Below are 25,610 nucleotides of genomic sequence, written 5' to 3'. Positions count from 1 at the left end.
TAGCATCAGCAATCAGACAACAAAAGGAAATCAAAGGCATCCAAATTGGCAAAGATGAAGTCAAGCTTTCACTTTTTGCAGATGACATGATATTATACATGGAAAATCTGATAGATTCCACCAAAAGTCTGCTAGAACTGATACATGAATTTAGCAAAGTTGCAGGATACAAAATCAATGTACAGAAACCAGTTGCATTCTTATACACTAATAATGAAGCAACAGAAAGACAAATAAAGAAACTGATCCCATTCACAATTGCACCAAGAAGCATAAAATACCTAGGAAGAAATCTAACCAAAGATGTAAAAGATCTGTATGCTGAAAACTATAGAAAGCTTATGAAGGAAATTGAAGAAGATATAAAGAAATGGAAAAACATTCTGTGCTCATGGATTGGAAGAATAAATATTGTTAAAATGTCAATACTACCCAAAGCTATCTACACATTCAATGCAATCCCAAACAAAATTGCACCAGCATTCTTCTCAAAACTAGAACAAGCAATCCTAAAATTCATATGGAACCACAAAAGGCCCCGAATAGCCAAAGTAATTTTGAAGAAGAAGACCAAAGCAGGAGGCATCACAATCCCAGACTTTCACCTCTACTACAAAGCTGTCATCATCAAGACAGCATGGTATTGGCACAAAAACAGACACATAGACCAATGGAATAGAATAGAAACCCCAGAACTAGACCCACAAACGTATGGCCAACTAATCTTTGACAAAGCAGGAAAGAACATCCAATGGAAAAAAGACAGTCTCTTTAACAAATGGTGCTGGGAGAACTGGACAGCAACATGCAGAAGGTTGAAACTAGACCACTTTCTCACACCATTCACAAAAGTAAACTCAAAATGGATAAAGGACCTGAATGTGAGACAGGAAACCATCAAAACCCTAGAGGAGAAAGCAGGAAAAGACCTCTCTGACCTCAGCTGTAGCAATCTCTTACTTGACACATCCCCAAAGGCAAGGGAATTAAAAGCAAAAATGAACTACTGGGACCTTATGAAGATAAAAAGCTTCTGCACAGCAAAGGAAACAACCAACAAAACTAAAAGGCAACCAATGGAATGGGAAAAGATATTTGCAAATGACATATCCGACAAAGGGCTAGTATCCAAAATCTACAAAGAACTCACCAAACTCCACACCCGAAAAACAAATAACCCAGTGAAGAAATGGGCAGAAAACATGAATAGACACTTCTCTAAAGAAGACATCCGGATGGCCAACAGGCACATGAAAAGATGCTCAAGGTCGCTCCTCATCAGGGAAATACAAATCAAAACCACACTGAGATATCACCTCATGCCAGTCAGAGTGGCCAAAATGAACAAATCAGGAGACTATAGATGCTGGAGAGGATGTGGAGAAACGGGAACCCTCTTGCACTGTTGGTGGGAATGCAAACTGGTGCAGCCGCTCTGGAAAACAGTGTGGAGGTTCCTCAAAAAATTAAAAATAGACCTACCCTATGACCCAGCAGTAGCACTGCTAGGAATTTACCCAAGGGATACAGGAGTACTGATGCATAGGGGCACTTGTACCCCAATGTTTATAGCAGCACTCTCAACAATAGCCAAATTATGGAAAGAGCCTAAATGTCCATCAACTGATAAATGGATAAAGAAGTTGTGGTTTATATACACAAAGCAGTAATACGTGGCAATGAGAAAGAATGAAATATGGCCTTTTGTAGCCACATGGATGGAACTGGAGAGTGTTATGCTAAGTGAAATAAGCCATACAGAGAAAGACAGATACCATATGTTTTCAGTCTTATGTGGATCCTGAGAAACTTAACAGAAACCCATGGGGGAGGGGAAGGAAAAAAAAAAGGAGGTTAGAGTGGGAGAGAGCCAAAGCATAAGAGACTGTTAAAAACTGAGAACAAACTGAGGGTTGATGGGGGGTGGGAGGGAGTGGGGGGTGGGTGATGGGTATTGAGGAGGGCACTTTTTGGGATGAGCACTGGGTGTTGTATGGAAACCAATTTAACAATAAACTTCATATATTGAAAAAATAAAAAGAATAAATAAAATATAAAGACAATTAGCTCTAAAAAAAAAAGAATACATCAGTCTTTTAAGGGTTTTGCTCTGAAGAGAGGAGAGTAGAGGACAAAACCCAGTCTTTTCAGAAGATAGATAATATTAAGGCAGGTTGTTATGCCAGTAAGAATGATCCAGTAGAGAAAGTGGTGGTATAGCATAGAGATGGGATAATTGTAGGAATGAAGCCCTTGAAAAGCTGAGATGGAATAAAATCTAGAGTGCATGTGAGAGGTTGGCCTTGGCAATAGGAAATTTCTTCCCCTGTAACAGGAGGGAAGGCAGAAATTCAGAGCAACACGATGGATAAAATGTAGTCTTTTCAATAAATGGTGCTGGAACAACTGGACATCCACGTGAAAAAAGATGAATCTGGGCAGACTTTATATCTCTCACAAAAATTAAAATGGATCACAAACCTAAATGTAAAACATAAAACTATAAAACTCCTAGAAGATAACATAGGAGAAAATCTAGATGACCTCCGGTATGGCAATGACTTTTTAGATTCAACACCACAGGCACAATCCACTTAAAGAAATAATGGATGAGCTGTACTTCATTAAATTTAAAATTTCTGCTTTCTTTTCCTTAAAAAATTTTTTAAAATGTTTATTCAATTTTGAGAGACAGAGTGCGAGCAGGGGAGGCACAGAGAGAGAGAGGGAGACACAATCTGAAGCAGGCTCCAGGCTCTGAGCTGTCAGCACAGAGCTTGACATGGGGCTTGAGCTCATGGACCGCGAGATTGTGACCTGAGCTGAAGTCGGACGCTCAACTGACTGAGCCACCCAGGCGCCCCATAAAATTTCTGCTTGCTGAAAGATACTGTCAGGGTGACTGACTGGCTCAGTTGGTAGACTATGCAACTCTTGATCTTTGGGTGTGATTTTGAGCCCCACATTGGCAGTGAGTTTACTTAAAAAAAAGACACTGTGGCCTGGGTGGCTCAGTCGGTTGAGCGACTGACTTCGGCTCAGGTCATGATCTCGCGGTTTGTGAGTTTGAGCCCCTCGACGGGCTCTGTGCTGTCAGCTCAGAGCCCGGAGCCTGCTTCGGATTCTGTGTCTCCTTCTCTCTATGCCCCTCCCCCACTTGTGATCTGTCTCTCTCTGCCTATCAAAAATAAATAAATGTAAAAAAAAATTAAAAAAAGACACTGTGATGAGAATGAAAAGACAAGCCACATATTGGGAAAAAATATTTGCAAGAGATGTATCTGATAAAGGACATTATCCCAAATATACAAATAACTCTAAAAAAATCAACGATAAAGAAACAACCCAATTTAAAGATGGGCCAAAGACCTTGACAGTCCCCTCACCAAAGAAGATATATTAATGGCAAATAAGCCTGTTAAGAGATACTCCACATTTCACGTCATCAGGGAAATACAAACTAAAACAATAGTGAGCTACCACTACACGTTTATTAGAATGACAAAATCTGGAACACTGACAACACTCAAGTACTGGTCAGGATATGGAGCAATAGGAACTCTCATTCATTGCCGGTGGGAAGGCAAAACGATACAGCTACTTTGGAAAACAATTTGTGAGTTCTTAAAACCTCTTCTTATCATACAATCCAGTAATTGCATTCCTAATATTTACCCAAAGAAATTAAAAACTTATGTCTGCACAGAAACCTGCACACAAAAGTTTTTAATAGCCTTATCATATTGCCAGAACTTGGGAGCAACCAATATGTCCTTCAGTAGGTGGATGGGTAAACAAACTGTGGTATATCCAGACAATGGAATATTACTCAGTGTTAAAAAGAAATGAGCTATGAAGCCATGAAAAGACATGGAGGAACTTTTTACTAAGTGAAAGAAGTCAATCTGAAAAGATTATAAACTGTATGATTTCAGCTATATGACATTTTAGACAAGGGAAAACTTTGGAAACAGTAAAAAGATCAGTGGTGGCTGGGGGCTTGAGAGGGAAGGATAAATAGGTAGAACAGAGAGGACATTCAGAGCCATGAATCTACTCTGTATGATACTATGATTGTGGCTACATATCACTATAAATATGTCCAAACCCACAGAATGTACAACACTAAGAGTGAACCCTAATGGAAACTATGTACTCTGGGTGGTAATGATGTGTTAGTGTCCACTGTGGTGTGAAGGATGTTGTCGGTGGGGGGATGGGGGTGGGGAGGCCAGTAGTCATGTGGAGGGGAGGCAGGAAGTTTATGAGAAATCTGTATACCTTCTGCTTAATTTTGCTGTGAACCTAAAACTGCTAAAAAAAAATCTATTTTAAAAGATGCAGATGGGTTAGTGGAGTTTATATTAGAGAGATGAGGTAGTTTTCACCTTGTTGGATCTAAGAAGATTTGCTCATCAGCTGAGAGAGGGAGATGGGTGTAGGAGGTGAGGGGAAAAGAGAAAGTGTGAAATGGCCCTCTCAGAGACTGCTAAGTTGAATTTGCTAGGAAATCATAGTGGTAAATTTTGCAAAAGAAGAGTGCCAATTTGGGGCACCTGGCTGATTTAGATGGATGAATGTACGGCTCTTGATCATGTGGTTGTGAGTTCAAGCCCTGTATTGCATGTAGATATTACTCAAATAAACTTAAAAAAAGTGCCAAATTGAGATTTCTGGCCATAAGTAGGAAGTGAATCTTAACAATGTTTTTAATTTTCTATAACAGTACTTTAACCAACCAATAGCAGGAGGGATGTCTATTACCTGGATTGTGGTCTTAAAATATCATTTTCTACTAGAAGAAAACAGGGATTCGTAGAGAAATGGCTCATGGGCCTTGGGCAGACCTTTTAGAGACAAAAAGGAACATTTTGTCATAACCAAGATCAAGGAAGCTGTCCAAAACTATAGTCATGTCAAAAGGACTCAGAGGCCAACATGAAGAGTCTTCCACTGACTAAGTATGGGGCAATTTTAGCATCAATAAAGAAAGTAACTGTGATGGATTAAAACACATCAAATATGTTTAAATCCATGAGTTTATTTTGATCACACACACACACACACACATACACACACACACCTTAGTGGAAATTCTTGAAGGATTCTAGCAAATGGCCTCTTTATTTCAAAAACTGGTAAATAAAGGGGTGTGTGGGTGGCTCAGTCAGTTAAGCATCCAACTCATTTATTTTTTTTATTATTTTTTTAATGTTTATTTATTTTTGAGAGAGACAGAGCGCGAGCAGGGGAGGGGCAGAGAGGGAGAGAGAAACAGAATCTGAAGCAGGTTCTAGGCTCCAAGCTATCAGCACAGAGTCCGTTGTGGGGCTTGAACTTCCAAAAGAGAGCTCATGACCTGAGCCAAAGGCGGATGCTTGACCAACTATGCCACTCAGGCGCCCCTAAGCATCCAACTCTTGATCTTGCTCAGGTCATGATCTGATGGTTTGTGAGATTGAGCCCTGCATTGGGCTCGGCACTGACAGTGCAGAGTCTACTTGGGATTCTCTTTCCCTCACCCTCTGCCCCTTGTCCTCTAGTGCACGCAAGTGCACGCGCACACACATACACATTCTCTCTCTCTCTCTCTCTCAAAATAAATAAATAAACATTAAAATAAAACTGGTAAGTAAAGAGGAAGAATCTAGCTTTTTGTATCAGCTTTACCAATGGGTAACCAAACAATAGGTGTGGTGAAATTTCTCTTTAAAGAAGAGTTTCAGCAAATGAGGAATGATTGACAGAATTGGAATATTCCATTGTAATCCCTAATGAATTAATGAATTTAGATATTAAGCATTAGCAGCTGTGGCAATCACACAAAGCACTGCAAGATACTGTAACTGAACCAATGTGAGTTTGCTCGTTTGTGCATCAGAAACTGCACTGGGTTAGGTTATCTCACAAAGTACTTTATTTGCAGCAAATAAGGAGATCATGGGGAATGGCTTCTAAAGCCATGACTCCTGAGCAAGGGTGGTTGGGTTTCTTTTGTTTAGAGTTAGGATGAGTATTTAGACAGGGCTGCCTTGTCATCATTGTATGTAGAGGCAAGCATAAGGTCATGCATGTGCCTTAAGGAAACATGTCTATACATACGTTGTGTGTTATGTAAATGGAGCTTGTGCCTCCTCCCTGGGCAGAGATTCTAGTATTAGAACAAGATAAAGGTAGTTGTTGGTCACTCTGGAAGTCATTCCAGGATCCATCCGCTCAGGTGTGAGTCGGGTTAAATTCACACTAGTCTGGGTAGTCTGGGCCGGCTGGTCAGGACAGGCTCTGTTGCTCAAGAGAAAGTTTTACTTTCCATTTGCCTCAGTTAAGAGATAAGCTGGAAAGAAGAGGTAAGGAAAAATAGAGGACAAATGTCAGTGAGTACAAGCAGGTGGACAGGAAAGATCAAGTCTTGAGGTCTAGCTGGTGATAATACTATGCATCTTCTGATAACACCCAACTATGAAGTGTCTTATAAAAAATGGACACGAATCTCATTAAGTCTTTAAATTCAATTACCAATTTCTCAAGAAATATAGAAGAAAGAGTAATTTGTTAATCTATACCATAGGAATTTAATCAGCAAAATTCAGATTATGGGAAACTTTAGAAGACAAATTGTGTCTAGAGATGGCTTTTCATTTGGATGATAGAACTATAAGTTAAAGAAAAGAGACCATAAAAGTTGGGACAGTTGTTACTCTTAGGAGGGGAGGGGGGTTTTGATTGGGAGAAACATGTGGAGGGTTTCTGGGATGCCTGCAAGGCTCTCTCTGCTTAAATGCTATTATGTACAAGGGTGGTTGCCTTATAAAAATTCACTAAGCTGTGCATTGGTTGTATCTGGCTCTCTGTATTTGAGTTACATTTAACAATACTAAAGTAAAGCTTTTAAATGAGATTAAGATATTGAAGTTCATTTTTAATTTTAATTTTCAGTTAGTTGTTAGGTTTTCATAGGAAGTGGGAGGCAGGAGAGGCAGTGTTAAAGACTTCAATTGAGTCTTAATAACAGAGTTGAAAACAGCAACTAAGACTGCAAATCAAAGAATTGTAACTTGGGTATTTGAACTTAAAAAAAAAATCAAGTAAGTTTCACACAAAAGGAGTGCCCAGCATTCGTCAGTCACTCCAGCCATTTCCAATACAGGCTTTCATCTTCACACTGTGACTATGTAATCAAGTGGAGTGTATACTGAAAATGCCTGTTTACATATACTTCATCTTTTTCTAAGTGCTTTTACGTATATTATTTAATGAAAGCCTAAATAAATCTATGAGTGGAATTGATAATGCTATTTAATTCTCTGTATATAAAAGAGTGAATGCTTCTTTAATTACAAAATCTTAAAGAGTATGTAATAAGAATGAACCTTTATTATTATAATCTACCTTTAATGTCAATACATTATTTAAGGTAATTTCTCCCTAATTTATAAGATTCCTAGCTTTTAAATGTGTAAGGAAATAATTTTCACTAGTTTGATAAAAATGGAGGTGTATCAAACAAATCTGAAAAAAAATTTTAAATATTCATGGTAGTTTCACAAGTCTGAAGTAAATTAAAACTACCTTTTTTTTTTTTTCTGTCAGGGGTCTCTTTATTAGTATCCATGACCAAGGGCATATTGCTTCAGTTCTTAATGCGTGGCCAGAAGATGTCATCAAGGTAAGTTATCCAATTTTTCTACTATGGCAAATTTGTTCTTTTTTCTATCCTGTAACATGCTGACAATTTTCATGATATCAGATAGCATTCACTAGCTTTTCTAGTGAATGTCACCTAATTTATATTCCTTTAATTTTTGCATACTGGATTAATTTTATTCTGATACCATTTAGAGACTAAGTTTCCCCATTTTTTTTATCTAAGTTCTTAGTATTTCTTTGTTTATTATAAATGATAAGTGTTGAATAAATGTTGAAGTTGCCTCTGAATTTCTTTAAGCAAAATCCTTTTTCACATTTGTTGGGTTTAATCATCCACTAAGAGGAACACAGGTAGACAAAAAATCCATTTCCTTTACCATTTCCTTTACCATTGTGACCTTAAGTAGCTCATCTGACTTTCCTCAGTGAGTGAGCTAATGAAAATAAAATAAGAATAGTATCCAGCATTTAGTAGCTTTCAGTGAGAGAGACTACCTGGATTAACTCTTACAATTATCACAATAATTCAGTGAGGAAAGGAAAGGGGAGTGTGCTCCACAGTAGTGCAGGGTGGCAGTTGGAAGGTGCATGCAGGCCTCAGAGCCCTTGCTCTTGGACATGGACCCTGTCACCTTCCTTGTCTCAGGAATGTGAGAAGTACTTGTCCCTGCCTTGGCTCTTGTTCGTCTGTCCTTCCTTCCTTCCTTCCTTCCTTCCTTCCTTCCTTCCTTCCTTCCTTCCATCCACATGCCAAGCACTTTGTGCTATGTTTTTGGAGTAAGAATGAACAAACTGATACTTTTTAGGGGTGCCAGAGGCACTTCAGCTGTGACTTCTTTTTTTAAAATTAATTAATTAATTATTATTATTATTATTTTTAAAAAATTTACATCCAAGTTAGTTAACATATAGTGCAACAATAATTTCAGGGGTAGATTCCTTGATGCCCCTTACCCATTTAGCCCATCCCCCCTCCCACAACCCCTCCAGTAACTCTCTGTTTGTTCTCCATATTTAAGAGTCTCTTATGTTTCGTCCCCCTCCCTGTTTTTATATTATTTTTGCTTCCCTTCCCTTGTGTTCATCTGTTCTGTGTCTTAAAGTCCTCATATGAGTGAAGTCATATGATTTTTGTCTTTCTCTGACTAATTTCACTTAGCATAATACCCTCCAGTTCCATCCACATAGTTGCAAATGGCAAGATTTCATTCTTTTTGATTGCCGAGTAATACTCTGTTGTATATATACACCACATCTTCTTTATCCATTCATCCATCGTTGGACATTTGGGTTCTTTCCATACTTTGGCTATTGTCGATAATGCAGCTATGACTTCTGAAGCATCACCCCCTTACTGATCTTTCTTTTGAGTCATGGCTAGAATTGATTCACTTTGCTCTTTGAGGCTTATACCAGGCAAACTTGTAAAGCAGAATGTTTTTCATGATTTCCAGTCTTCCCAATTTTTTCACTTTTTTTTTTTAACCTAAGTTGCTTCCTTAGCTTTTCTCCCACAAGGTAAACTGCACTGTCCACAGATCCTGTCCTTAGGAACTACCCCCAAAATGTGTTAATTCTGTGAAGTATAAAATGTCTAAGAAGGACACTTACAATTTAACTGGAATCTAGAGAGAATTTTAAGAATGAGTCAATATAGAAAATAGTTCTAGGGTAGAGAGGGCTAATTAATATGGCTATTAATATTAATAATTAATATCCATATAATCATAACAGCTAGGCAATACAGTCACCTTTATGTTTTTCCTAGCTCATCTCTGAATATTTATCTTCATTAGTAGCCTACCTTTAGTCTTTCAACTCTTAATATTAGGCCCTCACTGATATTCTTGATCTTAACTACACCTACTATTCTTTTAAAAGTCTAGCATAGTATCTGACACAGAATAGGCACTTAAATGGCAGCTGTTTATTTGTAATAGAATATTGAAGAATAAGATGTCGTCTCTACTGTATAGTTGAAGGCACACATAAAACAAAGGCAATCAATTAGACAATATGTACGTAAACTGGTATAAATTGTAAATTCCATATTCATTCAGAGGATAATATCATTCAGAGAAGGCTGAAACAGTTAAATTGTTTTAGCAAAATTGGAACTTAGATTTAGCCTTGGATAATTACAAAGGGAAGAAGATCCTATCTTAGGAAGGGAAGAGATGCATGTAAGTATCTGGTTCAGGAAGAGAATGGTGTATTTTTGTGCAGTAAGTGAATTGGATGCCCTGAACAAAGCTAAGTGTTAATGTTGAAATGTAGTGGAATTCAGATTTCAAATTATTATGAAAGTTCTTGAAATTCAGAAAGAGGTGTTTAGACTTGAAATAATAGAATGTCATATTTAAAGAAGGGGACTGGCTTTATGTAAGTAGTGCTTGAGGAAGGTTCATCAGAGAAGGAAGAAGAGGCAAGAGTGTTGCACCCAGGGTGACCATAGTAGAAAGGCCCTGGGGAAGGAAAAGAAGGAATGAAGACAAGACACATGGTGAGGGTGTCTGTGTGTGTGCCAGAGAACCCCCGCATGTTTCATACAGAGTTACTAGTCAGGTAATGCCCAGATAAAAATTGACAGAGTGGGATGAAGGTTGAATTTGTGAAATGCAGACATCACTGAGAGAATTGCAGTTGTCTTACTGAGATAATCCTGCTGTTGTGACTTCACTGTTGTATAGAAGACATCCAGCTGCTTGATTTTCCTTACGTGGGAGACAGAGTAGGTAAAAACAAAAGCCAAGGGAAGGTCAATATAATGGTAAGCTGTGTAGATGGCAATTTTTTGTATTTCAGAGGGTTCCTTCACTATTAAGATCTACCCTTCAATGTTGAAATGTTTGCGAATTAATGCTCCAAATGTACATTTGTAACAAGGCACAGAAGCAGCTAAAATAGCAAATGCCTCAAAACATTTTAAAAATTACTCAAATAGCTATCACCTTTATAAATGTCCATGGCATATTTATATAATAAAATTAATAGCTCAGGATGAGAGAAGAGCTTAGGGAATAAAATTTATGAAGAAAAAGAACATTTTTCTTTGACTTTATATATAAGACATAGATTTAGTTTAATTTAGATGTGCTATCAAAAATAAATGGAAATACTATGTTATTTTCAACCTCTTCTTTTCTTTCGAGAGAGAGGGTGCAAGTGAGCAAGGGGTAGAGAGAGAGGGAGAGAAGTGGGACTCATGCTCACTCAAAGTGAGGCTTGAGCTCACCCACAGCAGGCCTCCAGCTCACCGGAAGCGGGACTCAGCTCATCTAATGCAGGGCTCAAACTCACAAACCGTGATTTCATGACCTAAGGCAAAGTCAGATGCTTAACTGACTGAGCCACCCACGCATCTCTGGATGAAAATCACAAGTAGCAACTCCCTGGGTCTAAATATCTTTAATGAAACCTGGAAAGCATTATATACATTATTCAGATCATATCTAAGTTATATGACTATGTTGCTGTCCTAAAATATCTTCTGAAAATATATAATTAAAAAAAATTTTTTAATCTTTATTTTGGGAGAGAGCGTGTGAGCAGGGGAGGAGCAGAGAGAGAGGGAGACAAGAATCGGAAGCAGGCTCCAGGCTCCGAGCTGTCAGCACAGAGCCGGATGTGGGGCTCGAACTCATGAACTGTGAGATCATAACCTGAGCCGAAGTCGGATGCTTAAAGAACTGAGCCATCCAGGCGCCCCATATTCTGAAAATATTTTTAAAATATATGCAGGCCAACTGGCTTTACCTGTTTAAAGGACACATTTATAAAAATATACATTATCAGCGATAGATAAAAGTACCTCTGTTTATGATAGTATGATAAATAGAACAATCTCAAATATGTGTTTGAAGTATTTGGACTTTGGAAATTTGGTTTTAATTTAAAAAGCAAAGTTACCATTTTCTGCAGTGTTTGTTTATCTTTCTTATCTTAAATCAGAGCCAGCTAACCCAGTGATATCAAGTTGCCTTCTTCAAAACAGCATAACCTATTGACCCTTTGCGATTAGACATGGAAAATTTGACAAAGATCATGTCTTTATGGGATATGCAAAAATAATTTTCACCCACTTCTCAAATGTATTTATTTTTAGGGCAGTTCTTTAAGAGCTGCATAATATAGGTGAACAGAAATGTAAAAAGATCTCAAAAGTATATTTAAAATTATTTTTCAGTTTATTTATTTATTTTGAGAGCACAGGTAGGGGAAGGGCAGAGAAAGGGGAAGAGTCTCAAGCAGACACTGTGCTGTCAGCATAGAGCCCTGTGCGGGGCTTGAACTCGCAAAACTGGGATCATGATCTGAGCAGAGAAATCAGTCACATGTTCAACTGATTGAGCCACCCAGGTGCCCCTCAAAAGTATATTTTAAAATATGTTCTGCACTATAGCATAGTGGAAAAACATTGTACTAGAGGTTAACATACCTAGTTTCTGGCTCTTTGGTATTAACCAGGTAAATACCTCAAGCAGATGATTTCAGTTCTCTGATCTTAATTTCCTAATCTATAAAATAAGAGGGATGGACTAAATATATTCTAAATTCCCCTTCAAAAATACTATGACTCTGTAAAACTCTTGATGATAATAGTATTGATAGCTACAATTTGTTGAGGATTTGTAATATACTAGGAACTATGGTTAAGTACTTTGCATATCATTTTATTGAATCATAGATTTATTCAATTAACTAATGTTTATTCATTGTATACTATGTGCCAAATCCTGTGCTTGGTGCTGGTGCACAGTAGTGAATAAAACAGAGTGGGATCCTATTTTTATGCACCTCTTCTGTAAAGTATCTTTATTCTTCCCATTTTACAAATAAGAAACAGAAAATTTAATTTGTCCATTTATTTAAGGTCAAATGACTGACATTTTCCCAAGGCTCCATGGAAATAATGAGTATAACAGTTTATAGAAAATCTAATAAATTGTGTCTCATGAGATTGGTTTTGCTTAAATTCATATAATGGCCATGAGTCACAGAACAAGGATGTTAGATGTGCTAATTTCACACAGATCTCAAATAAATTAGAAATAAAATCTCCTCATGATTAAAATGTATGACTCCTAGATATTCAAGGTGATTGGAAAGAAATACACAAAATTCATTGAGTCTAGTGGAAGATTACCAGGTAAAAGAAGTAGCAGACTGGACTTGGCATATGTCAAAAATGGTAGAACAATATCCAGTGGTTAGGTTGCTAAAGAGGATAGTTCAACATTGCTCTGAAAGTAGGATGTGTGAAAATTGCTGTGAAAATGGTGCCAAGATGCATAAAGTAAACATCAAAGCATTTGGAGGATACTTAGCAGTCATGCATTATTTAACTAGGGCACTCCCAAAATCATGCTCAAAGTGGATGGTACTGGTTTCAAAGCTTCTCTCAGTTTCACTCTGAGCTCCTAATTCCCTGTGTCTTCCCACTCACCACAAAAGTTATTTGACTCTTTATGTGCATATCGTCTCTTCTCTCTTCACTAACCAATTAATCGTATATATGTATTTTTTAAAAAATAGTTTAAAAATACATACCAACTTTATTTCTTCCCTCCACTCTTCCACACTTAAGATCATATAAAATCTCTTACATGTATATTCAATTTATGTTTTTTGATAGCTTAATATTTCATTACATAAGTAGAGACTTCTACTTCAGAAGTAGCGACCAGGAACTGTGCCCCTGGATTTTCAAACATCTATTAATAGATACTTTTTTTCTTTTCTAGGCTATTGTGGTGACTGATGGAGAGCGTATTCTTGGCTTGGGAGACCTTGGCTGTAATGGAATGGGCATCCCTGTGGGCAAGCTGGCACTGTATACAGCCTGTGGAGGGATGAATCCTCAAGAATGTCTGCCTGTTATTCTGGATGTGGGAACAGAAAATGAGGTAAACAATTTAAGTCTATAAGACAGCTGAATACCTTAAAATATAGCACCAATTCTTGCGTTTTGAGCTTTTTTCAAGAACTTCATGAAATTCATTCTTTTCTGTCTAGTTCTCCCTCCCTCCTCAAACTCTTCCCCTAAGTCTTATAAGAAAATTATTCTCTTTTCCCTTTTTCTTCCCCTTCTCTATAACAAGATTAATCCTTTACTAGCTCTTTAGTGTTTAGTATCCTTTGATGAACATTCACACCACTATTCTACAGAGTATATGTTTTATAAACTTTAGGAGATCATAGTTACTTTTTAAAATTATTGATTCCGTACTATGCAGGAACTAATCCCAAAGGATTTACTAAATTTAATCAGTGTGAAATGTAGTTTTAAAAGTCTGTTTAAACCTGTAGTAGATGATTTGGAATTTAGTGTTTCTCATTCCTGGATCAGTATTTTAGAATCTTAAAGTTGTATATCAGTACATATTTTTGTTCATCCTTTGTTGCTAATAGTTAGATTCATTTATAGTGATACATACTAGAAATTAAAGGTAGAATATGTACAGTTTTTATAGTTGTTTTCTTCCCTTCTAAAGCAATTGACCCGTTAGTAATATATTATATTAGCTTGAACAGTTTTTATATTCATTAATAGAGAAAGTTATAATTTTTAGCTTCCTATATATGTGAATGTTCATTTAACCTTTATAAAGGAAATATTTTTGTTTTAAGTTTTATTTATTTATTTTGAGAGAGAGAGAAAGAGAGAGAGCACAAGCAGGAGAAGGGCAGAAAGAGAGAGGGAGAGAGAGAATCCCAAGCAGGCTCTGTGCTGTCAGTGTGGGAGATTGCCCAAAGCTGACTTTCAGGCTTGATAGTTCACTAAAAGGACTCAGATCTCACTGAAAGCTATTATAGTCACAATATAATGTATTATAGAGACAGGATATAGATTAAAATCAGTGAAAGGAAGAGATGCATAAGACAGAGTCTCAGGGTTCCAAATGTGAAGATGCTATTTTCCTTTCTGTGGAGTCAGGACAAGTTACCCTGTGGTATTAATGTGTGAGATTGATATGTAACCCCCACTGTTCAGAGTTTTTATTTGGGCTCTATTACCTAGACATGATTGATTGATTGATTGCCCCTGTGAACTCGGGCACCTGTTTGACCAATTACATTTGGACCAAAGTCGCCCACCCCAAGTCACATGGTAATTTTTTCTGGTGTGGTCAGTCTCCACCTTGTGACAGTTAGTTGGGGCTCCTAGGCTGTTAAGTAAAATGGTCAGGCTCTATCCAAAATGGTTGAATGCTTGTGAATCATGTCACAGATTTATGTAAACAATAGACAAAAATATAAGAGACAAACACACAAAAGGAAAAATAGGTCTAAATTTTAATGTTAAATTAAGTAGAATTCAGTTTTAAACTCATATAAGATTATGGATTTGATCATTCAAACTTTTAAGGAAATGTAGCTCCTGTACTCTATAAAATGTTCCAGAGTATATTAAAATTCATAGCTTCACATTTCATTTTGAAAAGAACATAACCTTGATATCCAAACCTGGTAAAAAAGAAAAATAGCACATAACAAGAAACTGATAATTTGGCTCATGTTTACCCATGTTCCTACCTTTACCACTTTCTAGGTGTGTACTCTTGAAAAAGTTACTGAACTCTTCAGTGCTTCAGTTTCCTTTGTAAAATGAGTACCTGCTTATAGAGTTACCACAATTTAATACTCTTAGAGTGTTTATGATTGTGATTAACATTTTGTAAGTACTTATTAAATGTTAGTTTTATGAATATAGATGCAGGAACAAAAATCTTTCATAAAATACTGGCAAACTGAATCCTGCAGAATACTTTTAATGTCAAAAATTATTCAAACTATTAGCAACATCATAATCCATGGTGCTATATTAGAGGAATTCCTTTAAAGTTATCAAGACACTTGTTATCACTGTTCTCTTTGATTATTCAGAAAGTACTAGCCTTTGCAATAAGACAAGAAAAACAAAGGTGATAGTTTCCTGGAAAAGACACAGTTTTCATTATTTATAGGTAATATGTTTATTCATGAAAACCAAGAAAATCAAGTAAAAATTATCATGACCAAATTAGAGCCCTCAGTAAAGTGATTTCTTGTAAAATAAATATTTTATTTTAATGTTTGTTTATTTTTGAGACAGAGAGAGACAGAGTATGAGCGTGGGAGGGGCAGAGGGAGAGGGAGACACAGAATCCAAAGCAGGCTACAGGCTCCAAGCTGGCAGCACAGAGCCCAATGCGAGGCTTGAACTCATGGACCATGAGATCATGACCTGAGCCAAAGTCAGACGCTTGACCGACTGAGCCACCCAGGCGCCCCATGCTTATAAAATAAATGTTAAAACTCAACAGCTTTTCTAAGTATTTGTAATAACTAATCAACAAAAATTGTTCCATTTGCAATAGCAACAATGTTTATTCTGCTAATGTTATATGGTATTCAAAATTTTAAGCAAAGAAATAGTGATATTTGATTTGGTTCATCAGAGGAATGGTTTTTTTAAGTATACATCTGTCTTCTTTTTTTCCAAAAACTAATAGAGGTATGTTTTATTTATTAAGCAGAATATATTTTGTTTTTTAGTTAACTTTTTCATAATTTTATTCACTTTTGGGACACGTATCAACTGTATTTTGTTAACAATAAAGCACTTATATATCAGGAAGAATAGAAGCCATTTAGATTCTAGATTAACTTTTCTGTTGCTTAAAATAGATAGAAATGCTCCAACACATGATTTTATTTTTCTGTTAGCTATTGGAGTTCAAAATCTGTTAGTAACATTCTAACTTATGAGCAATATAACCTGAATTTTTATGTTTATAGCTCTTAATTAATATATATTGGAGAATAGTGAAATATTTAGATTGAGATGAGTTGCTAACTCTTAATGTTCTTATTTAATTCATTCTGACCCTTTTTTCTTTTTCTTTTTACTGCTGCTTTACTGAGAAGACAAAATTCACTACGATATGACAGTGTAAAATATAATGGAGTTTTTATGTTGCTGCTTTATGTTCCACTTTCACATGTGGAAAATTGTTTGCTGTGAAAATATTCCTGTGATAAAGACTTTTTGTTTTTCCCTGTGGTAAAAGCTTTTAATCTTCTGTCTTTTGTGAATCTCTGTCCAGTTTGGCACCTCATGGTAAAAATACACAAACAATTGATAAAATAACTTACTTCCTTATCCAGAATAATGTAGGAAAGTTTGAGAACTAGATCCGTTTTTATAAATTATAAATGTTTTCATCTTTTATTATAAATGCCTATATTGAGTAGTAGTGAAAACAGGAAAGAAATTAGGAGCCCATTGATAAGACATTCTTCACTTGGTATAAATCATACTCACCTGACTTCTTAAATCTCTGCAGCTTTCACCTAAAGAAGGTTTAAAGATCAAGGACAGTAATGGAGTGCCTGGCTGGTTCAGTTGGGAGAGCATGTGACTCTTGATCTCGAGGTTATAAGTTCAAGCCCCATGTTGGATGTAGAGTATTACTTAAAAATAGAATCTTAAAAAAAAAAAAAAAAAGAACAAAGACACTGAAACTGAGCCATAAAAGTGCTTGGCTAAAAAATACTCTTTTTCTTTAGGTTAATAAAGCAAAGCATTCATTTAGTCAGGATATATGTATGTCTGTCTTATTTTTCATCCGTTACTTTATAGATCACATTTTACTTATGTTCCTTGTGAAACAGTTGCTGTATACAATTTACTTCAAGTAAATTTTCTTCAGTTGTCTTTTAACAGCATCCCATATTCAGTTTCTTTTTAAATCATTATTGCAAAATCTTTTCGTAGTAATCATGTTTATTATTTGTCTATTTTTCTTATATAAGTGACCAATATCAAAGTTTGCTGTTTGACTAAAGATGTGAGTAGATGTTCCTTGTGTCCCCTACATGCTGATCTAGGTTTTATTAGGTCTTGAAGACTGCTTCATGTATTACGTGGTGTGTTTTCTGGGGCTGCCAAAATAGTACTACAAACTGGGTGGTTAACTAGTAGAAATCTATTTTCTCAGGGTACTGAAAGCTAGAAATCCAAGATCAAGGTGTTGACAGGGTTAATTTCTTCTAAGGTCTCTCTTCTTGGCTTTTCTTCCTCTGGTTTTTCTCCAGTGTCTTCACGTGGTCTTTCCTCTGTGTGCATCTGTGTTCTAATATTTTCTTATAAGAACACTAGTTATATTGGATTATGACCCACCCTAATGACCTCATTTAACTTAATTACCTCTTTAAAAGACTCCATTTCCAAATATATTCTGAGGTGTTGGGAGTTAGGACTTCATATGATTTTGGTGAGGACACAATTTGGCCCATAACATTTGGTCACTCTTAAAGAGGGCATGGGCACTTGTTTTTTGCATAGTTATTCTTTATTTATGAAATCATTGCTCTAGGTCTCAGATTTCTGATTCAGGTTTTATGTTTCATTTGCCCTTCGGTTCATATTTACAGTGTATCTAGATCTAGAATCCTTACTGGAACTTGATCTCACAAAGTCAAAGCCTTCTTGCATTCAGAAAATTCCCCCTTGTCTTCCAGAAACTGCTCTTCATATTTGGCATGAACCAGCTATGATGGAGAGAAACTGAAGAAAAACCTTACAAACCTTATGTCATATATAGCTGCCATGTATCTTTTAGCCCTTGCACAGAAACTAGTGTTGGCGCTAAAATGTGGTTTTAATGTGTTAGTTTTCTATTGCTACCATAAAAAGTTATTACAAACTTAATGCCTTAAACAACACAAATATATTACATTATAGTTCTATAGGTCAAAAGTCTGCCACAAATCTCAAAAGGCTAAAATCATTAAAGGTGTCTACAGGGCTGTTTCATATCCTGTCTTTTCCAGCTTCTAAATACTGCCTCCATTCCTTGGTTCATGGTACTCTTTTTCCATTTTCAAGCTAGCAATGTAGTGTCTTTCTGGCTTTACTTCCATTGTCACATCTCTTTCTCTGACTACAGCCAGGAAAGATTTTTCAATTTTCAAGACTCACCCTTAATCACATCTCCAGTCCTTTTTGCTGCATAAGGTAACATGTTTACTGTTCTAAGAATAGGGGAACTCATTATTCTGCCTACCATTGGGTCCCAGATAGAATGTCATTTGTCCCTCCACCCTCCTTCATTTCTGTCTTCTTCCTTTCATATTATGGGATTGCTTGTCACTTCAGACAAGTGATCCTGCACTGGAATGAACACTAATCATTACAGTAAAGCCAGAGGAAAGAAGATCACTCAGTTTCCAGGCTTTCGGTCTGTAGTGTCACATGCTTACTTTTTGTGGTCTCTTTTTATCTCATCCTCTCTAAATTAGATGATAATGGATGGTATCAAGAATTTCTTTATTTTTTGAGATACTAAACCAATGCCTTGGAAATGAAATGAGGTCTCTTCAGTTTGGTTTATATGCACTAAAACTATCAGGAAGTTCTTGAAGTTTGTGATCTATTTAGGAATACCCATTATATAAACTAAAATAGGACAAAATATTTACCTGAGACAGAAACCTTTGGGGAAGTAGAATACTTTTATTTTAACTTAATAATATAAATTTGAAATTGGTGGTTCTCAATATATGTTCCATGAAGCAACTACTTCAGAACTACCAGGGGTGCATGTTAAGAATGCAAAATCCTGGGGTGCCTGGGTGGCTCAGTTGGTTGAGCATCTGACTTCCGCTCAGGTCACGGTCTCATGGTCCGTGGGTTTGAGCCCTGTGTTGGGCTCTGTGCTGATAGCTTGGAGCCTGGAGCCTGCTTCGGATTCTGTGTCTCCCTCTCTCTCACTGCCCTCCCCTGTTCACTCTGTCTCTCTCTCTCAAAAATAAATAAAACATTAAAAAAAAAAGAATGCAGAATCCTGGGCCCTGCTTCAGATTTACTGAATCACAGTCAGATTTTAATCACTTTTACTTCTACCACTTTTTAAAATTTGTGCCAGCTCATATGCATGCTGACATTTAAAGTATTGCTTTTATGCAATATTTAAAATTTTATGTCTCAGACTCTTGACTGAATGTTGGCAGTTGGTTTGCTTAATTGTACTGATCATATGAGCCAGCAAAATAGCTAAAATTATATACTATTTACAGAACCTGATTTTTTCATTTGAAAATGAGTAAATAACAACAAAGAAAATGATTATCTGTATATTATAAATAAAACTTAAAAACAAATGCTAAAGTGGGGAGTGTTCATACCATTACAGATAAATATTGATAATATTCTGAATATTTAGAGAACACTTTGAAGTCAGTAAGAAAATGTCAAATGTGAAATGTAAAAATTGCCTAGGGACATATGGGCATAGATAATTTACAAATGAAGAAATAAATATGATCAATAAACTTATAAAAAACGTTTAACAGTATTCGAAGAAAAATACAAATGAATGCTACTTGACAACATTTTATATATGCAAATATATGTATTTTTATATATTTAATATTTGTGTATTATATTTATTATATATTTATATGTATATTATACACACACACACACACACACACACATATTTATTGGAAAGATAATACTTTTACTTGAAGCTGCAACAAAATAGATATACAGACAGTTCCTGACTTATGATGGTTTGGCTTAGGATTTTTGGATTTCACATTGGTACCAAAGCTATATGCATTCAGTACAAACCATACTTCACATTGTGAATTTTGATCTTTTCCCAGGCCAATGGTATGTGGTATGATCTTCTGTCTCTCTTGTGATGCTGGGCAGAGGCAGCCATCTGCAGCTCCCAGTAAGCCACACGGTCACGAGGTTAAACAGCCAATACGCTTACATTCTGTACCCAGACAGCCATTCTGTTCTTCAGTGGAGTATTCAAGAAATTAAATGAGATATACAGCACATTATTATAAAATAGGCTTTTTGTAGATGATTGTGCCCAAGTGTAGACTAATATAAGTGTTCTGAGCACATTTAAGGGAGGACAGACTAAGATATGCTTTTCATAGTTTAGGTGTATTAAATGCATTTTCAAGATATTTTCAATTTATGATGGGTTTATTGGGATGTAAGTCTATCATAAGAAAGATCTGTACTTATGTGTCATTGGGTGGAGATGTTAATTTGTTCATCCTTTCTAGGAGGCCAGAATTTGAATACAGATCACAAGTTTTTAAAGTGTTCATCTAATGACCTGAAAACTCCTCATGATATATTCTATGTGAAAAGGGGTTATAAAACAGTCTATGATATTGTCATACATTTGGAGAGATAATATTCTACATGCATAAAGAAAAGGACCTAGAAGAATATGCATCAAGATGCTAGTAGTCAGTAGAGATTATTGGTATTCTTTGTTTCTAATTTTACTTTTCAGTGTTCTCAAATTTTCTTATAGGCAAACATTGCCTTTGTAATGAAAAAAGAGTCCTTAAAATATTAAGAAACTTTTTTTCTGACTACCAGATTTTTGTAATTTGTTGGAAAAAATCTGAATACAGAATATTTAGGGTGTTCACAGGATAAAAATCATTAAATTTAGGATATGTCCACAGATACAGGATGCCTGGCAACCCTAAACACACAGTAACGTCTATTTAGGAATGAAAAATAAATTATTTTTTTGATTCTTAAGAAAATATTTTTTAATTCTCCATCTCCATATTGGAAAGGCAGGAATGTGAGAGAGCAGAACAAGGTGAAAGTTGATAATGATTTCTGTTAGCATTAAATACATGAATACTTTGAATAAAAATTTCCAACTTTCCAGAAATGGGATATTGTTAATGAGTAATTAGCTTCACCAGTGTATTCCCTCCTTCTCTCCTTTTTGGAACTCTCTTATATCTCCATATGTTTTGTCTTTTACTGTTTTTCCCCTACTCTTTTTCCTTTTTTCATGCTTATAAGTCGTTAATGACACCACATGTATTGTATGTGACATCTCTTGCTAAAGAAAGTCTAACCTTTTTTAAGTGCTTGCTTAATATCAAGTCTTTGATTTATTCTCCATCAAAGATGTATTAAATGTTTACTCATGGCCATAAGAAGTTTTTAATACAATGAATTAATATCACTTGTATGCCAAGCTAGTTGGTCTATGGAGCCATTATCAAAATTGGGTAATCTTGTTAAATTGTTTTGTGTAGATACTAATTTTTTTGGTCAGAAAGCTCTCCATGAATGCACTCAAGCCTTAATTATCATGACATTTTTTAAAAATAGTAACTTTTGACAAGGACATTATGACTGTAAGAATTTTATAACTTCCTGGTTTAATTCAGAAGCTTTATCTTGTTTATAAATCTTCATAATTGACCCTTCATTGTAGTCGGACTTCTTTATGATATATACTTTAATTATTAGCATGGGAAAGAATGAGAGAAAAGAGAAGAGGGGACGTGTAACATCTTTTCTCAATTGTGTTCTTTTTCTAATTCACATTTTCGAAGTCCAAATATATTCCACACATGGAGAAGGTATTTTAATTCTGGCAGCCATTAGTAGCTCATTGGCACTTCAACCTCAGCTTTTAAGAAGCCTGCCAGTAGATTGTTTAAAGTTTTCAGGCCTCACAAAACAGCTGGGCTTTACAATAGCACTGTTTTAGATTTTACATTTCATCTGAAATACATTTATATGATTAAATATGTTAACTTCCAGCTAGTTGGAAAGCCTTAAATCATTGTTGTGTAGTACATTATAAGTAGGATGACCACATAATCTATTGGCCAAACCCACTGAAAGAGGATGCTGTTAATAACTATACTAGGATAATAGGTATGAACTGGGCTGTAATTTCTGTTGACTTTTAGCAAATCCCAACTCAGATGATTCAGATGGTTAACCTTTTAACATCACAACACCTGCAAAAACATATCATTTATCCATAATAAACCACATCCAAATTTAGTGACTTCTAACAATTACTACTTTATTAATGTTATTGATTCACTGGGATTGGTAGGAAGGCCAGGATGCTTATCACAGCCTTTTTCCATCTAGATTCTCATCCTTCACAAATTGTTTACATTCTACATGTAAAATATGCACATCTCCATCCTAGGTTCCCAGAAGTTTCATCCCACAACAACAGCAGGCCCAAAGTTCAGGATCCTGTCATCTAAGTCAGGTCTAGATGCAAATGAAGCTTCTTGTGTTTTATTCCTTGGTGTGGCTGCTCTTAGCTATTCAGTGGTGAGGCAGGAACAGAATAACCATAATCAACACTTCGATTCAAAATGGGAGGAATAAGAATCATATTACTCTCAGTGGCTCGTGGCAATTTTGAATTGCCACTGGACACATGTTGCCAGGCTGCCTACCTAGGGGGAGGGCATATTTTTTGAAGGGGGCCTAGTTGTGTTTCCTAAGAGTGGTTCTGTAGTTCATTGTTCTTTTAGGCTTTTGGATCTGAGTCTGAGCTCTTGGCGTTGTCCTTTGAGCTATCCCTCCTTTTCCATAAGAAATGGGCATGTTGCAGCTGAATAGCTTTCTCTGTCCGCTCTCTGCCTGTGGAAAGTTGGGGGCCCAGAGAAGTGTTTTCATTTTGGAGTGTCTCTGTTCCAAATCGTCCAAATAGTACCGTACCCTAAAAAAATTTTTGAAGACTTTTTATATGAGACTGTCTACTTCATTAGATAAAGAAAGGACTTACTCATAATTATTTTCAAAACAGACCTTCTCCTGACATTGGCTGCCATATCAGAATGCTGCAGAACCAGTTCTTTTTATCTAGTCAAGATGGTCTGTTAGGCTCCAATTTAAATCAGAGTTTCCCACAAAAGGTGTGCTAACTACACAGTTGAATCTTTGACTGCAGGCCTTATTTTACTTTGGAAATCTTTCACAAGCAAGTCTTGTGTCCTCTGTATTCTCTTTAAATTTTGCTCACAAGCTAAACATTTCCTTATTTATCTCATCTCTGTTTTGACTTTATCATACAGCTAAGAGAAGCCAATTTACACATTCAGCATTCTTCCCGGGTATCTCTTTAGCCAGATTCACAAGTTCTTTAGGTACATCATCTGTGTTTCAGGTTACAGAAGATGACAGTTTTTCCATTGTTTCACTATAACATGGCATAGAATGCAGTTTTCTTTCTAGTCCACAAAAGCAGTTTGTCTTTTTAAATTTGTTTCAGCAATATTTTGTAGTTTCTAGTGTATTGGGCTTACACACATTCTCTGAAATATATCCCTGTGAATTTTATGTTTTGGAATACTATTGTAAATGAGGCTATATATTTTATTTCATTTTCAACTGTTCATTGCTAGTATATAGAGATAGAGTTGATTTGTGTATGTTGATCTTAGATCTGTGTTAAATTCACATATTTTTTTTCTAGTGGGTTATTTTGTGTGTATAGATTTCTAAGTATTTTCCATGTACGTGATCATATGTATACAAATAAAAAGTTTACTTTTTTCTTTCCAGCCTATATTCTTATGTTTTCTTTTTCTTGCCGTATTGTAATGGCTTGGGTCTCCAGTATAGTGTTGAATAGTGATAGTAGATATCTTTGCTTATTTCCAGTCTTAGGGGAATAGCGTCCAATCTTTCACTGTTAAATATATTATTAGCTGTGGTTTTTCCACAGATGCCCTCTATTAGGTTGAGGAAGTTCCTACCTTACTATTCCTACTTTACTGAGAGCTTTTGTTATGTATGCATTTTATACATTGAAAAAATTGATCTCATAAAAAACACTATTACTTATACCAAAACTTGAACAGAGTAAACTTGAGCTTTGTAAAGTTTAAAAAGTTTAAGAAAACTTTAGCTAAGGGTAAAAATTTATTTTTAATATCAGCCAGTTAATATATTAAAACTGTAACTAAAATGCTTGTTGAAGATTTTACTTTCAAAAACAAAATAAATCTAAGAAAAGAATTGGTATCTTTCCATTTCCTAAACTAATGTAATACTTCAAAATTCAATATTATTTTTCTGTATGATAAACTTTGCCTGTAAAATCTGAATTGAAGTCTTCTAATTAGCACTACTGAGAGATTTTAATTCCTTTTATCATCCCCAAAATAAGGCAGAATGTTTTAATGTCTAGTAATTACTTTTCTTATTTGACATATGAATACTGTAGATATGTAATACTAATAAAATATAATACTCTGTAGGTGAATTCTGGCTCAGTATGGAAAGATTTTATTTCCATTTCTATCCTCATTATGTATGTAGATGAGGAAACTGAAGCGCAGAAAGAATGAATGATATACCTATCATTATTTCTATATCTATGGTAACTTTTTTTTTTTTAATAGGATTTACTTAAAGATCCGTTGTACATTGGGCTACGGCAGAGAAGAGTGAGAGGTCCTGAATATGATGACTTTTTGGATGAATTCATGGAGGCAGTTTCTTCCAAGTACGTATCATCTTTATTTATCTTTATTTGAATTGAATTTCAAAAATTTAAAGATAACCTAACATAATAAACTACACAAGTATCCAAGTTTGGTGTAGTGTGTTTAGTAATTAGAAGGGATTTGTTTGAAATGCGGGCGCACACACACACACACATACACTGTCATGGTTATTAGTGACTAAATGATAAAGTCATGTATCTGTCTCAAAAAAGATTGTCTCTGGGGGAGCCTGGGTGGCTCAGTGGGTTAAGTGTCCCACTTCAACTCAGGTCATGATCTCGAGGTTGGCGAGTTTGAGCCCCGCGTTGGGCTTTGTGCTGACAGCTCAGAGCCTGGAGCCTGCTTTGGATTCTGTGTCTCCATTTCTCTCTGCCCCTCCCCTGCTTACACTCTGTCTTTCTCTCTCAAAAATAAACAAACATTAAAAAAAAATTAAAAAAACTGTTGTCTCTGTTGCTATTCCTAAAGATACTTTTACAAAAATCTTTAGATCTTGTGGTTATTGAAATACATGATTATGGTGAAGGAGGCAGTAGTCAGTGACCAAATTACCTGAGCAAGACTTTCTGTGATTATTGGCAGTCTGTACTTCATTTCTGGCTGCTGATAAAATGTGATCTTTAGTCATCTTTGTGGGTGTATCTGAC

At 35.8% G+C, this 25,610-nt stretch overlaps 1 protein-coding gene across 2 annotated transcripts in view; it reads left to right on the top strand.

The window, feature by feature from the left end:
• Positions 1-25,610, top strand: part of ME1 (malic enzyme 1) — a 188,262-nt gene that overhangs the window by 68,056 nt on the left and 94,596 nt on the right. For both annotated transcript variants that reach the window (XM_007090151.3, XM_042986745.1), the window contains exons 4-6: positions 7,591-7,666; positions 13,392-13,553; positions 24,859-24,962. In XM_007090151.3, the coding sequence (XP_007090213.1) occupies positions 7,591-7,666; positions 13,392-13,553; positions 24,859-24,962 (342 nt within the window). The remainder of the gene's footprint in view (positions 1-7,590; positions 7,667-13,391; positions 13,554-24,858; positions 24,963-25,610) is intronic.

This window comes from Panthera tigris, chromosome B2, assembly GCF_018350195.1.
Source record: "Panthera tigris isolate Pti1 chromosome B2, P.tigris_Pti1_mat1.1, whole genome shotgun sequence".
NCBI lineage: Eukaryota > Metazoa > Chordata > Mammalia > Carnivora > Felidae > Panthera > Panthera tigris.
The sequence above is the reverse complement of the archived record's forward strand: the minus strand, read 5'-3'. Positions and strand labels throughout refer to the sequence as shown.